General features: G+C 38.3%; 1 protein-coding gene across 1 annotated transcript in view; it reads left to right on the forward strand.

Moving 5' to 3' along the window:
- LOC309642014 (uncharacterized protein) overlaps positions 1-16727 on the forward strand; it is a gene marked incomplete at its 3' end in the record, with an annotated part of 116227 nt that overhangs the window by 17517 nt on the left and 81983 nt on the right. The window contains exon 3 of the mRNA XM_082422928.1: positions 13816-13900. Within this exon, the coding sequence (XP_082279054.1) occupies positions 13816-13900 (85 nt within the window). The remainder of the gene's footprint in view (positions 1-13815; positions 13901-16727) is intronic.

Here is a 16727-nt window from a genome sequence, read left to right on the forward strand (position 1 = left end):
TCATTTTTCACTAACCCAGACAAGGTCTTCATTTTTATGAAGACCCATGCTGACCCCTAAAAAATCTGATTTTTTTTTTTAGTTAATGTTTGTGCCCATCTGGTTTGAATTTAGCATTCTTATGAGTCATTTCACTGTGATAGGAACACTCCACTATAGAAAACTTCTGTTAATATTTTAACATTTTAAATCAAACACCACATAGAGCATTACCTAAGCCCCCTTGCAATTATAGGAAACTGTGCCTTCTATTTGTTCATGGTTCCTGGCTTCACGTTTATTTTCTTTAAATTGAACATCGTACATGGTAAATAAGTGCATACCCCGTATGTGTGTTCAAATACTTTACCATTTTGGCCCAACGTATCCTTTTGCAGCTTAAGAGCCTTTTGGAGGCGACATTTGCCTGAGCAAGGATGAATAATTCTATAGGAAGTCGGATGGTCTTTACTTCTCAGGGCTGACACTTAACCCATTTAAAAGAGCTCAATTTATTTTCCGATCAACATTGACTTTATAACTTACATTTTTACTATCCAAATTTCCTGATTTTGAAGCTTGAACTCATTTTCCTTTTACTGCTGGGCAACATTTCTCAAGGTAGTCTTTAAGGTGAAACGAAGGAGGAAAAAAATGCCAGGAATCTCTTTAAGAAAATACAGCAGTGTCTCCTTCACCTTCTTAAGCAAATGGATGGTTCCCAGGGAGGCTAGATTTGGTTGTGTACTTAGTCAGTAAATCGAATCTGCACATGGGGCGGACATAATTTAACTTAAAAAAATAAAAAGGAGGATTTTGAAGTATTATTTGTATATTAAAAGTAAAGCAAGTATGCTTTAACAAGCCAAGCCATTTTGTCTTTTATTTGTTATATTTAAAATATTTCATCTTAATTTGGGAAGGGAAAAAAAATATCAGTGGTTTAAATCAAGTGCTTCAGGAAGGAGCAGGCCATTTTTAAGGTAGGTATGAGTTCCACACTTTAGCGAAGATACAAATGAACTCCTGCTCTGAATGAATAATAAGGTTGCATTGCCCTGTACCCCCATTCAAGTTTCTTGAGTTTATTTCCTAATCTGCAGGAATAAAGCTTAACAAAACAAAGCGCCTTACCTGGGCTCTGAGCATAAGTTTCTTAAGATAACTTTATTCTAATTCTCATTACATTTTAGTTCACTGATGGCGCTTGGAGAAGTTTAAATCAAAAGAGGAAGAAATAATAACCGTTGACTTACAGAGGTGGGACCCAGTTTCTTAGTCTTTGTTCAGGCAAAACATGTGTTGGAGGCTATGAAAGCTTTGCAAGATCCAAATCCGGGGATTTTCGCAGCCACATGCCATACTGCAGATCCCAGGCTCTGGGCATGACGAATATGGTTGTACTTTCCGTTAGCCATATTGTTGTGACTGAATAAAAAAATGTCGTCTTTTTTCACACAATTTAATTAGAAGTACCAGATGTGGTGTTGTATGACTGATGTCAAAATACGACACTTTTATGTAAACACTTTAACTTAATCAATCAAGTAAATAGCTTTCACTATTTTAAAGCATTTCCAATCTGCTTGGTACAAATACATTATTTTTGTGTTATGCTAAATAGATCATGGCCAGCTGCAGCATTATTAAGAGATTAGGGGAATAAAGTTAGATTTTACTATATTATTTTTCAAGGGCCGGCCTTTACAATTTCCTCCTCTGGGAAAGACAAAAAGAAGACAGGGTTAGAAAATCCTTTAATTTTGTGGTGCCGAAGAAAGTTCTCCTAGGGAAAGAAAAAGTTCTTTCTCCACCCCCATCAAATATCGTTATTAAATGTATCTTTGCATTCCCCGATGCTTCCAGGGAAAATTGTTTTTCTCTGGTTCCCCGTACAGTAAACAGCCCATCGCTGAGGCAGTGGACCTTCACTAGCATATTAAGTGTCCTGGAAGTTTGATACTCCCGGGAGTACAGCCTGAGAACTGAGCATTCAAAAGCCAAGCCATTAAGTTTCCAAGCACCTTACCTTATCCTGCTTAGTTTGAATCCTTTGTTAAGTTCAAACTGCCCTGTATTGCTAGGGTCACTTTAACTTCATCAGTAGAAGTGGTGATGCTGCCTAGAAATGTCCCTCTTTGAAGAGCAGAAGCTTAGGGGAGACAGGAAACTAAGTGACGCAAGAAACTCAAGGTCTCAACTGTGAACTATAGTTACATGCTCTGAGAGTCGTATGAATCTTTGTGGAATGTTCACAGGGAGGGTGGCTGAAATGGCACTCAGTGGGAAATACTTCATTTGAAGAAGAGGCAAAGAAGGAACAGATTTTAGGCTTCTTCATGGCCATCGTGGCTCAGCAGGATGGCTAAATGTGTGTTTCTAATAAACCTGTTTCTCACTTGGCCCTGCTTCCCCAGTCCCCTTTTTTCCTCCCCGACGCAGGACGTTTGTGACAAAAAGAAGGATCATTTTGGAGAGTGGTTAGGAGAAGCGCTGGGTAAATGGAGAAGCTGATGCACATCCAGCTAATGTTCTAGAATGGTCTGCAGCCCCTAACCTTGGTAGACCTTTGGGACAGTTCTCCCACATTGCACCATCCACACTGCAGTTGACAAAAGCTCGGTGCTCTCTGAAGTTGGGCAACCTAGCAGCTTGGCTTTATCTCCTGTGGAAACTAAGGGGAGGACAAAATGAAAATGAGACCATTACCTGGCAGGCTCTGCCTTTTCCTGCTTTAAGAACTGTGGACAGAGAGAACATCTTCTGGAGAAAATTCGATCTATAGCTTATATCTATTTTTCCTTTCAGGTAACACTTATTTATTTTGCTCAAGTCAAAACTTTTTTGTTTGGTTAGAACAATGAGATTGCTTTAAAACTCAAAACAGAACTAAGGCTAAGCTTAAACAGTGCATAGTTTGTTCAGAATTCCCCTTTAAAAGCCAGTCATAAATGGTGAGTGATTCTGTGTAGAGAGGTGGGCAAGATGAAATCCCCACCCAGCCTCTTGAAAAAGGTTTGAGATTATTGGAAAGCCCACGCGTGCTGGGTGGCACTTACCCCATTTCCATGCCAGATTGGGAGTGTTTTAGTCAGAGAGGTCTCTACGGATTCAAAATTAGGAGAGTGCTGAGTAACCTGTGATTGAGCTTTCTATTAATTTATATGTAAAAATTTAGCCATTTTTAGCTCTATGCTCTGCTACCCATACCTTGAGAGGACTCGGGCATCTGAAGACTGATCAGACTTTCCCTTGGGTCCCAGGATAAAAGAGGCTCTCCTACTCCCGCCTGCATCTCCCTCCATCTTCTCCCTCCCGCCCATGTTTCCTGTACTTTATCAAGGGCTACTAACTTTACTGATCCTACTTAGGTTGCAGGCATTACCTGGAGAAAACAATAAGTGAGGAAACCGAATGAACTTGCAAAGAAGAGGTGTGGGCTTTGTCCTCCAAATGGATTGGTTTTCTGGACCACACACCGTGAATGCAATCAGTTGGTGGGTCTGCTTTTCATGCCACTTAAGCTGGGTGACTGGGTTGTTGTGTGCTTTGAAAAGCTACAGGAGTCCGGTTGGCATTCAGATAGTTTTGCTGTGTGAATCCCAAAGTGCAAAAAGTCCTGAAGGGATTTATTTTCCCCTTTCTCCTTTTTTCCTCTTCTTATTCTTATTCTTTTTTTTTTTTTTTTCTTTCTTTCTAAGGCATCTCTGTTTGCTTTGGCAGTTGTATAAGTCTAAGTGAAAGGTGGGTGGAGGCATTCAGGGAAGGAAGCGTGTGGAGGGAGAAAATGGAAATGCGGTGAGGCCGGCTGCCACCCTGTTTTGTTTTGCTAGAAGACCTGAATAAGCATCAGATGAATGTTTTGGAAGAGGCTATTCGGTAGGACCCTCTCTCTCTCCCTCTCTTCTCATTCTCTGTGGTAGGAGATGAGGCAGGCAGGGCCTGAGAGAGGCAATAGGATCTCCTGGTAGACTCATGAACACTGCAGAGGTTGCTCCCAGACCAAACAGTTCCAAAGAATTGCCAGCACCATGGCCAATGGTGTGATTGTTTGACTACTTTTCTTGGTCTGTCTTGCAGTATCCCGTTTTCTAGTGCTCAGCTTACATGGCAGTTTCTAGAAAGATACTCCTCTATTGCCAAGCCATGACGTGTTAATTATTTAATAACGAAAACAAATACCCATACTGCATCCAGTTCTTCCCTGCCTCATGGCGTTTAGGCATGCTGTCACGTGCTGTTCCCTCTGCTTGGAACTTTTTCACCTATTATGTCCCCAATCCCCTTCCCCAGGGAAATTTCCATTCATCTTCCGTATTTTCTATTCAGGTCTCAGCTTAAATATCCTCTCAGTGAAGTCTTCCTTGATTCCTCTAGGCTGGGCAAGTACCACCTTGACACCCCTCATGTGTGACGTCTCTCTCCTTGAGAGCATGCATCTTGATTGTAATTTGTTAACTGTTTAGGCAATTACTTGTTTACCACTAGGATTCCCTGCTGGACTGCAAGATTCTGAGCGCAAGACTGTGTCTGGTTCACCACCAGATCCCCAGAGCCTGACATAGATGCTTTGTGAAAATTCGTAGAATGAGTGAAGAACCAATGAGTGCTTGGATGACCACTAGATAGGTGCTGCTGGAGTGGGAGGGGATTACTACCATGTATTGGAGACCGATAAACTGTTAGCTCCAAACAACACAGCAATAATGATCATGGTTATGCAGAATAGTTAAAAGCCAACTTAAGTATAATCATGGGACATTCAATTAAAAAAAAAAGGATAACCAGGAGGAGAGTGCATGATGATCACTGTATTTTTTTTTTTTTAAACACTTTATTTATTTAGTTAGTTAGTTAGTTTTGGCTGTGTTGGGTCTTTGTTTCTGTGCATGGGCTTTCTCTGGTTGCGGCGAGTGGGGGCCACTCTTCCTCGCGGTTCGCGGGCCTCTCACTGTCGCGGCCTCTCTTGTTGCAGAGCACAGGCTCCAGACGCGCAGGCTCAGTAGTTGTGGCTCACGGGCCCAGTTGCTCCGCAGCATGTGGGATCCTCCCAGACCAGGGCTCGAACCCGTGTCCCCTGCATTGGCAGGCAGACTCTCAACCACTGCGCCACCAGGGAAGCCCGATCACTGTATTTTGATCACTGCAGTATGCAATAATGCGTCTTCCCAACCGTGTTAAGCAATCCTAGGAATTTTCAGAGTTCCTCATCCCTTTTTCTGGTGTCCTTTCCCTTCAGTTCGAATAATATATGCATACTTAGTGAATTTGCATGTTAGGAAACTAGACGCCTACCTTGAAATGCATTCACTTCACTTATTCATTTAAATACATGTTGAGTATTGATAACGTAAGTCACAATTGCTAATGGGTGACATTGGGTAAAACAGTTCACCTCTGTGTGCCTCAGTTTCCTTAAATGTAAAATAGGTTTCTAAGGATTAAATGGAGTAATACTTGGAGTGAAGTTTTTAGCACAGTGCCTGACGTACAGTAAGCTTTCAGCCATGTTAGTGATTATCTTTCTTTTGACGTGTCAGGAGCCATGTCAAACTCTGGCCATCCAAAGATTAAAAAGAGGTGGTCCTCGCTCTCTTGAGTTCATGGCTTGTGAGTGATTGGCACTGTGATGATCCAGAGTGCCTTTCCTTATCTACAACCTGCCAAGTTCATAAAATGAGCACCAGTGGGAGTTTCTCATTGCACTCACTCTGCATGATGGCTCCCAGCTTTTCAAATATTTTGGCAGGAGCTGCCGTTATGTTCACCGTGCCTCATCCCCAGAAGAACTGGTTTTTCTTCTTCTGTGGGCAAGAGCCACCTGAAGTCCTCCACTCTATACCCCAGGGCATTTGAGTGGCAGGGCAGATGTTGGCCATTTGCTGTTGTGCTCAGATTATGTGGAGCTTGGGTGCTGCTGGACACAAACATGGTGGAAGGTTTAGCGAAAATTGTTCACAATCTGTGAAGCATGTGAATTATATTCCTGTGACATTTAAAAAATTCTTGGCAGAAGGAGAAGTGTTGAGTGAAAGGTAATAATCCACTGTTACCTTCCCCTTCGTTTGGCTGCCGTAAGAGCTGTTGGAAAGGCCTTTGAGAAATCTGTTGAATTGGATTCGTCGTTGTGCTTCCCGTTCATTAGATAACCTCCTCATTCTTCTGTACCATTTTCCACTGACTGCGTGCGATTAAAAAATACTTTTTCCACAGGCATGCAATTGATGTTTGCTCCCCAAGAGATTCACTTCTTAACACAGTGGGTTCTAAGTGAAATTGAGAACAAGTTTTGGCCATTACTTTTATAGGTGAAAACGTCTCACAAGTGACTGCTGTTTCATTAAAAACGTAATCTCAGCCTTGTGGGAGGTTCGTTTTTGTTTATGGCAAAGTTTGGGTGACAGTATAGAAGTCTCCCCTCATATTTCCTAGAGACTTTCACCCAGATGTAAGAGAAAACTCCCCAACTGCATAACTCAGAACCATGAAAGCATCTGCATATAATTTCTAATTTTTCAAAAACAGTGTTCACAATACTGTTTGGCAATTCTTCTTTCTTCCTTCTTGACTTCTCTTTTATTTATATTTTCACACTGACTGTATTTGTGAATACAGTTAATACTTCCAATTTATTATGTTCTAGGCATTGCTCTAAGAACTTTACATGGAATAACTTTATTGTCACCTTACAACAGCTTTGTGATAGAGTAGTAGTATTATTATCCTTATCTACAGACAAGGAATCAGAGGCAGAAAGAACTAAAATAAGTCACCCAAGGTCACAAGAGAGTGAACAGGGGAGCTGGGATCTGAACCCAACCAGTCTGGCTCCAGAGCCCTTAACTGTTATGTTCCACTGCCACTCAGGTCCTAGTCTGTGCAAAGTGAACCACAGAGAGGACCTGCATAGCTCAAAGGACTGTAAGTTATTGGAGATCCTTGCAAGGCAACCAGTGGCCTTTGGGTCTCGGTGTTGGAGAGCAGTTTGCCCACTTGCCCTTCACTAGAGGACATTCATTGCTTTGCTGCTTAAAGTAATAACCTTCGGAGATCAATTCAATCTTTATGAAAAACAAGTTGTTCCCAGGATAAAATAATAAGAAACCTTTCCTTTCAGTGATGGTTCCATTGAAGAAAATCATCCTTAGTTATAGTTAAAACATATAATCTCTTTTTTGGCTTTCAAATATGGACCTTGTAAAAGAAACCAGACAGATGTGTGCATCTTTCTCCTTTCTCTGATTGGTATTATTTTAAAGTGTTAGATGTCTTAAATTTTGTTTTCAATATTAAATATTGCTTCTAAGAGGAAACATAAGAATAAAAATGATTTCTATGATGAGTCCACTCAGGCTGAGGCTAGAATTAGCCAATTCTGTCATTTGTCTTTTCATGTCTGTTTGCCTTCTCACATTTGTTTGTTTGAATGAATTCCATTTCTTTTACTCCTGTTTGGTCCAGTAGGATGATGGTTTAGACACAGACTGAGTTTACTGACTGCAACATCTGTTTTCAGAAATCTCAGCACTTCTCACCTTTAGTTGGAAGCTGCTAAGTTCTACCCCAAGAACGAGGTACACTTTGAAAAGTTAGGGTGAAGAGTTTACCAGGCCCTCTTAAACGTTCATATCTTTTATGCCTTCCTGAACAGAGCTCTGGGGATAGAGCAATGTGGTCTCGGCTATTAAAGATAGTGGGCCAGGAACACCTGGTCACAATAAATATAGGCTCCTTCTTTCAGCCTTCTCTGTGGTCTTAAAATGAATCTACAAATCTTAAAATCTGTCATTTCCAGGATTATGATAATCCCAGGTAATGAGACATTTTCACAAGTCTCACATTGTAAATCTGATGCTTGCTTATTTAAAAGGCCATATCAAAAGGAGACTGAATTTTGTTAATTGTGCAGTTTCCTGGATTTAATTCATACTCACACCTGATAGACTGAAAAATTAAGAATATTTACAAGATATCTAATTATAAAATCATTAAAGCAAATGAATTCATTGAATGTTATTTTAAGAAACTGTCCACCACACTGGAAGCAGTTAAGCAAATTCCTGCAGTGTAGAAATAAATTTGGGCAAGCCCAAATATCTACGGGCTTCGGCAAGTCTAAAATCTTCTTTTCAAATAATATTTATTGGTATGTTTCTAATTACAAAAGTTGTTCATGCTTATTTTAGAAAACTTGAGGGGAAAAAAGAAGAAAACAGAACCATCTTCGATCTTACTCATGCCTGAAATCTTGACATCCAAGAAAAAACCAATTGTGTGTTCTGTTGAGGGTCCTTTTTCAAAGCGACTATATTTTGAACTGAATATGCACTTGAATTTAAAATACAAATGAGAATATCTGATAGTAGCACCAATAACAATGGCTCTACACCCTATTTTCTAATGGTTGGGCAGCTCAGCTTAAGGTACACTTTCCTTATTCTTTTTCTAAGTTACTTTTTCCAATTGTGAAAGTAACACCTTAATTATGGAAAATTTGGAGAACATAAAAAAAACAAATCACTCTCAATGATCCCTACTTCTCCTGAAGACAAGCACTGATGTTGGTATATATTCCTCTAGCCCCAAATCTTTTTTTCTCACATCAGCAGGTGCTTTCTTAGAAATGGATTGGCTCAGGTCCTGTTAGTAAGGCAGGCGAATTTAACAATGTTAGACAACCTGGGCCAGGGTTGTGTAGACTAGAACGGTGTAAGGGGAGAATTTCCAACCACTGTGCTCTCTGGGCACAAATTTGTGTGTGGGGTGCCTGGGAAGGGAAACGAAAATGATCTGATCCATAAAAGTGAATTCAAATGTACTGGAGGTCGAATGACCTGTCTGTCTGTAGCTCAGATTTGCTCCAGGGCTTCTTTGGTGGAGAGAAGTGGTACCTTGTCCTTATTCCAACTGGTCCTCCACCACAATGTGGTTTTCATTCCCCTATCGACTTGTGAAAATAACCAGCCCCGCCTAATAGAATTGGGCACATGGTAGGTCCTATATAAATGCTTACTGAGTGCAACTAAAGAAAACCAAATTTATAATCTGGACTGCAATCTCACTTAAGAATATCAAATTGTTTTCATGAAAGAACGATAATTGAATTTAGTTAAGGGATATATCTTTTAAGTGAATGTGGATATGATTTAATATGCACTGGATGAGGTGACGATGATGACGATGACAGTGGAAAAGGAGGAAAATGTGAAGGCCAGGAAGAATTATTCATTTAATAAAGCATTATGCTTATCTCAATGAATATATATATATATATATATATACACATATATATATACACACACACACACATGTCTCTAAGTGTATATGTACAAATGAAATTTTTTACAAAAATGTCTTGGCTGTGGTGCCGGTAGGCTTATTTTTAGAAAAAAGAAGAGGAATTGAAAATGCCAAAAAATAGAGAATGTCAGATGCCAAGAAATATATTCAAGAAATAAAAAACCATAATGAGAAAAATGTTACGTTTATACATTAGCAGGAATCTTATTTTTGCTTCCATGAATTTTAAAGTTGCATTGATTTGACTCAACAAATTTCATTAGCATCCCATTTCGCTTAGAATTTAATGATATGCAAATGATCTATCTGAAATGAAGGCCGGAAACACACATACTTGGAGATTTTTTTTTTTTTATTCCTTGGAAAATTCCTTTAATATTTAGAAAGTGTCAACTGTGGATACTGTCTACTCAGCGTAGAAAATAGAATCAGTGAATGTTCCCTCTGCTTCAACAGATGCTCTTTAAAATCTCTGAGATCCTGAGACTCAGAGGGTCTGTGTTTCTGAAAGGGTGGCCCAAAGACCACCTATGTCAGAATCACCTGGGCACTGATTAACATGCAGATTCCTGGGCCTTACCCCAGATCTACTGAAAGAGAATATTTAGGTATGGCTCCCCAGAAATCCAGGTGACGTTTATGCATACCAGAGTTTGAAAACCCGGTGTAGGGTAAATATTAGGAGATATTTGTTTAAAGATTTAGACAAGTCCAGACGGGAAGGGATGGAATGGAATACACTGGTTCTTCTACCAGTAGGGGTCACTCACTCTTTAGTCTTGAATTTGGTTCCAACAGGCTAAGAGATAACAAAATCCACATGCTGAGAGTGAACTGATATTCAACAGAGGAGAAAATCAGGAGGTCTCTTCTCCAATGGATTAATCAGTTTTTCAGGCATTGTAATAACGATAATAATGATATATGCCATCTTTTGATTACTTCTTTGCATTCAGCACTTTCCATATGCAACTGTAAGGGATCTCATTTGATCCTCTCAATAATTCAGTGACATGGGCACATCTTTATTTTATTGATGGGGCCCCTGAGGCTCAGAGAGATTAAATAACTTGGACTGGGTCTTCCTTCTAGTAAATTGAGGAGATGGTATCTCTGCTTTCAGAATCTGGGGCCTTAGCCCCCAAACCACAGTGCTTTTGCAACTTTTCTAAATCTCAGTTTTGAGGGCACCTCACAGGGAAAGAGATTTAATTGAAATGTCTTCCCCCCTCTTCCATACTTACCTTGGATCCAGCTTGAGCAGTTGGTGTCACACCTCCCATGGTGGGACCCAGAAGCCCTGTTAAAACCACAAGCAGAGAGAATTCAGCTCTGGCTATCGTCATTCCCTATTGCTTTCCAGCTCCAGGGATTCACTATTCTTTCAAATCATGATATAGAGAAAGATCTAAGTGCCCACTGTGGGTGAAGATACATTGCTAAGTTTAAAAAAATCTGTAAGGCTGCCGAGAATGTTCTGTTTCTTGATCCGAGTACTTGCTACATGGATAAACCCAGTTTGTGAAAATTCAGCAAACTGTACACTCATGAAATATGCACTTTTCTATATGTCTATTACATATAGTTAAAAAAATAAAGCTGTAGTCTTATACTGAGTTAAAAAAATAAAGCTGTAGTCTTATACTGAGTTAAAAAAATAAAGCTGTAGTCTTATACTGAATTATGTAACTTAGCTGCTGAAACTTGTCTCCTCTCTGCCATCTTCCTCTCGTTCCCACTCCCCCTTTCATTTCCAAATCAACAAACAGTTCTCTAGTGAGAAAATGGTAAGGTAATTATTCCAACAACTGCATATAGAATTGTTTGTTAGACCAAAGACTCAGAGTAGGAGTTCACCCCGGTGAGGGAAATGGTCTGTTTCCTTGTTGAATCCTTTTCATGTCTTGGTTTCAGTAATCTTAAATGTTTAGCACATTTTTCTATTATGTTAACACATTGTGTACTGAATAGGCAGACTCAAAGCATCTTGAATGTGCTTTAAAATTTTTGCTGAAGTAACCTCACAAGACTCCCACATTCTTTAGTTCTGCCTGTATTGAGAATCAGCAGTTACTTTTAAGTTTTAATAAGTTTCACATGTTTTGTACTGAAACTGTGTTTGGTTAATTCCAACCTTTAATTAGTAGCCTCTGGATTGGTGTATACCAGACACGGGGATGTTATTAGTGTGAACTGAAAGCTATGTGTGTTACTCCATAGCAGATCAAAACAAACCTTGTATGCTCTGACAGCATTAAACCCCACTGAGACCTGACCAGGATATGGTTTTCAGTTGTAAAAGAAAATTGTAATTCACAAGTTCTTGCCAGATGTCGTACCCCAATACCTCAACTTCATTGCATCTACCCAGAGTAGGTGGTCATATGAGGTTCAGCCAAAGGGACTTAGTTTGGTATTTTAATCATGTAAAAATTAGATTTATTCAAAATATTTAAAGTGGGCATACTGGTGCATCTTGGGATTTTTTGAGCTTTTTAATTTTTAAAAAACATTTAGTAAGTACAGTCTTAGGGATGTAAATCATACTTTTTAATTTAAGAGGGAGTTTTGAAATCCTCATATATAACAGAAGTTCTATCTTTTGGCAATGTTAAATAAAGAAGAAAATTTTCATCTACAAAATGTAAAAAGAGGCTAAGGTAAAATAATGGGAAATAACTCTTTTAAGGAGTAAACAAATGAATTCTAAAATTTTCTTATCTCAGACCCAGGCTACACTGTGGATGTCACCAAGTGAAAAATTACAAAACAAACAAACAAACAAAAAAATTACTAGGTTGACCGAGAGAAAAAGAGCCAATAAGTATTTTTAAAAACTAGTTTGATTGGCAGTGGCCTCTGAAGTGTTGAAAGGTATTTGATAAACTTCAAATACTGATGCACATGGTGAACTCCCGGACTTCTAGGCAATTTGCACACTCTTCCCTGATCAGTGTGTTATATGACTTTAGCAAAATACACATTTTGTAACTTACATTTCTCATATCCTTTTTTAAACTGTTAGATTTGTGAATGTTTTCTTTGGTTAGACAGTTGGTCTTATTCTAATACTTATTTCAATATAATTTCAATATAAGCTCACAGTAATATATAATGCAGATGGTAGGGCATAGTAGTAGCTTTCATCTTACAGGCAAATCATATTTTATCTGGCTATAACTATAAAAAGTTATTCTTGAGGGAATGTTGTAGCAAGATTTTTTTTTTCAATGAGAGTTTACTGTAGTAAAGGTCACTGTTAAATTCCAATGATTTAAAATGTAAATTATTGTATTATTTTTTTCCCTATAAAGGGGTAGCTACAGAAAGCAACCCCAAGGTATTCTAGTTATATACATAATTTGACACTAGGTTCCCTATTGACTAATTTGAAAGATACCATTATGTTTCTTTGCTTTTAGAAGCCCCTGATTGCCCATCATTGACGAAAGAGCAACATTTTTGAATGTGGTAGAAGGAAGTTCTTTTAAAGAAACTCCCCTCTCTCTTTTTACACATCTTGAACTTGTGAGGAACCAAATAATCACATTTTTGAGAAAGAGTGTTTTCTTTCATCAACGCGAGGAGCAAAAGATTTTCTTTCTTTCCCTTTCTTTCTTTCTCTTTCTTTCTTTCCCTTTCTTTCTTTCCTTCTCTTTCTTTCTTTCTTTCTTTCTTTCTTTCTTTCTTTCTTTCTTTCTTTCTTTCTTTCTTTCTTTCTTTCTTTCTTTTTTTTTTTTTAAGCTGGCTTTTAGGATCTCCAGTGCTAATTTGTGTGTGTGAACTAAGCAATAAAACCACACAGGCAAACCTGAACTAGGCTCTGAGGTTGGAGAATAAATTTGAACCTTCTTTGGAATTTTTCCTTTTGACTTGTTTTCCTTTCCAGATACAAACCACAGAAGTGGAATTTGTTGCTCTTCATGCTGTGTATAAATTGTTGTTGGCACCGACTTTTTGAATGATATTATCCTCTAAGCATCCTTCAGAGGGCTAAATTTTTACTCTTTCCTCTCCATTTTAAATGTAAAACTTTCAACTTCAAGAACTAACAAGATCCAAAGGTCTCCTGGTTCATCATCTGTTCAGAGTTTTCATTAACAATTCATTTTAGAAAAATTTCCCCTTTTTCAGATTAACACAGGTAGATAATGAGTTACTCCTTTTTTGTTGATGTTGTTTTTTGCCTACAATGAAAAAGATTTAAAATCATTATCTATAATTTAAAGAAATCTCTGGTCTTCGAAAGGTTATTAGGTAGACTAAGAAAAGTACATCTTATAATCAGTAAAATCTTAACGTTTCATGAAAACTGATAAATATTTGATCCTTTTGGACTTTATTATTAGGCTTGTTAACAGTTACAATTGCTACTAAGTTTTTGTAAAAAAATTAAAATTGATGTGTTTTAATTCAAATGATCATTTTAGCAGCATAAAGAGATATAGTAATATCTCCTTATTTGTTGAGTGTATGTGCATATATGTTTGTGTAGAGCAAACTTTCCATCACTTCTCTTTTTACCTATTATGGCAGAGCAATTATAGCAGAGGATTTGTAACCAGAAGAAAGGCCTGCTTTCCAGTCTTCTTTCTGCCTTTTGCTGGTTGGATGACTTTAGGTAAGTCCCTTAATTTCTTTGAGCCTCAATGTACTCAGCTCTAAAAAAGAGGAATTAATAACACCTACCTCAAGGGTTGTTGTTAGAGAGGACAAATTCTAACATATGTAAAAACATTTTGTAAACTGTAAGGTGATATATAACCACGTTCGTTACCAACCAGGGATGAGTATCTGCTATAAGTAGCTCTCCAATTAGCATGTTTATTACCTAAGACAATGGGGAGATAGTGGTTAAGAGACAAGTCTTTGGAATTAGACATTCCTGCGTTCAAAACTTGGCTGTGTGTGTTGTTAGCTCTAATAAACTTTGACAAATTTTCTTGATCCCTCGGACTCAGATTTCTCACCTATAAAAAAGGGGATAATAAACTTACCCCAAGGGGTTACCAAGAGGATTAGATTTGGTAATATTTCCATTGAACACTTAGTATAGTGCCTGGCACTTGTAATTGCTCAGTACGTAGTAATATAATTTTACGATTTTGTCTTTGCCCATGGTAGTCACTGTAAGTTCTCCTTGAGTAATTATAATCATTACTTTATAAAAAAAGTGACATGTCAAGGATTTATAGCTGATAGTATCTATACAAATGAAATAACTCAGTAAACATTTGCTGAGTGAATATATATAACCTTAACCAATATGGAATTTTTAAAATGTACTTTGCATTATCTAGCAAACGCTTAGCCTTTTAAAAATATTTTTGTAAGACAGCTATCAATCAAGGCATAGCTACATAAGTTTCCAATGATTATTTCACCACAAAACTTCAAACAAAGATACTTATAACTGTTCTCTGTTCAAGGACTTTAGCCTAAGATAGGTCTTTAGTCACAACATAATTATCTTTATACAGTGCACTCCCTTGCTAATAACGTCAAATCCCTACACTTGCTATATGGACTTTTCCTAGTGCTCAAGAAATTCAGAATTATAGTCGTCCAGCAATTTTGGAGACTAACGAAAAACGTTTTTCACCAAAAAGAACATTTTGACAGTTTCATAATTTTTTCATAAAATAAAACAAATATCTTGATTTTCTGTGAAATAAATCAAACCAAAAACAGAAAGTCCGCAGATTATTCTCCAATTTTATTGCACTCCTCAATTTGAACTTTTATTGGTCTAAGATGTAACAGTAGCTGACGGCATATAATAAGTGCTATGTTAGTGTTTATAAAATAAATCTTTAGTACTATGAGGAGGGGTAATGGAAGGTTTGGCTACTATTTTTGGATTGATTTCTTATTTTATTGCATTGTGGTCCATGAAAATTATTTGTATAATATCATTGTTCCAGAATTTGTTGAGGCATCCTTTGGGGTCAAAATACTGAACATTCTCTGTATGAAGGTTAGAGTTTTAGGTTAGGCTTGTTACTTGTCATAACCTTTTTAGTTGTATTAACCCACTGATTATTTTATTAGTCCAAAAGAAATGTGTTAGTATCTCCTACTATAATTGGGTGTTTGTCAATTTCTCCCTGTAGTTTTATTGGTTTTTGCGTAATACATTTTGAAGCTACGCTGTTAGGATCTTATAAATTCACTAACGGGGAAAAAAAAAAGAAGAAATGACAGTAGCTGAAAGAGTGGAATCACACAACCAATTGTGGGCATAAAAGTCAACAAACAGTGAAAATAGCCAAATGGTAAACAACAGAGAAAGAGTTATTGAAAGCACGGCTAATACACGTATGAAGCAACCAGGCTCTGGAATTTAGACTACAAATGGTTGTTTGAAGAAGCTCTTTTTGTGAGACTGACAAAAACGAGGACGCGACTTATTGCTGTTTATCTGGTCTTCCCACTGGTGTCGCTCAGGTCTTCTATCACATGCTTGAGAATTTAGGAGCAGACGCTACCATTATTTGACAGAAAAAGAAGGGGAGACGGGAGAGCAGTTAGGGGTGTCTGGGAGACTGCGGGCTGGGGGCCGGGGGGAGAAGATGCTGGCAGCAGATGTCATGAGCTGAAGCGGTCTGGTGTCTGACTCAGCTCTCCGTGCAAAGCCCCCTACAAACACTGCCCCACTTCTCAACCTTCTCAGGAGGTTTCCTCTTGATCGGTAGACGCCCGGGAGACTCCCAAATCATGCCATTTCGGCTTTGAGCTTGCTTCGCCTCTTGCCTGGAAAAGTCCTCATCCTCCTCTTGGGGACCTTCTGTTCTTTCAGAGCCGCTCAAACATCACTTCCTCCATAAAGCCTCCCCTCCCCCGGGCACGCCCCCACGCACCCCACGTGGTAGGGTGGCTGATCTACAGGCACGGGTCGTGTATTGTATATCGTCAACCATTATCCAGCTCCCTGTGCTGTGATCAGTGGCTTACTCACCTCTCTCCCACTGTACTCTCAAGTCTGGCTCGTGTTGGATTCTTTAACGTTCAACCCACAGCATAGCGCCTGGCAGATAGAAGGCCCCAATGTAATCTAAAATAATGGCATATAAATGTAAATGAAGCCATTTTTATTTGCATTTTAATTATATAATGGCTTTATAAGAGAGCTCAAGTACAATGAATAACCCTGTAGGAAATTCTAAACCTGAACATTGATTGGGAGATTAAAAAATTAATTTTCAAATGTAAAGGAATGACTTAGAGTGGCATTATTAGGTGCTTCTTGACAAAAAAAAGTTTTCTCAGGATTCAGAAAGTTAGAGAAATATGGGGTTCAGCAAAATTAAAAATAACATATCTTTAAACTCCAGGTTTTACCAGAGCCTAGTTTATTGTGTTTTGTTTCCTTACCTAAATTTTAAATTCCTTAGAGAGTATTTTTATTTCTATTTTCCAACAAGTAGGCACTCTGCTTGACATGTAGT

This window comes from Balaenoptera physalus (assembly GCF_965194825.1).
Source record: "Balaenoptera physalus genome assembly, chromosome: 13".
Classification (NCBI taxonomy): Eukaryota; Metazoa; Chordata; class Mammalia; order Artiodactyla; family Balaenopteridae; genus Balaenoptera; species Balaenoptera physalus.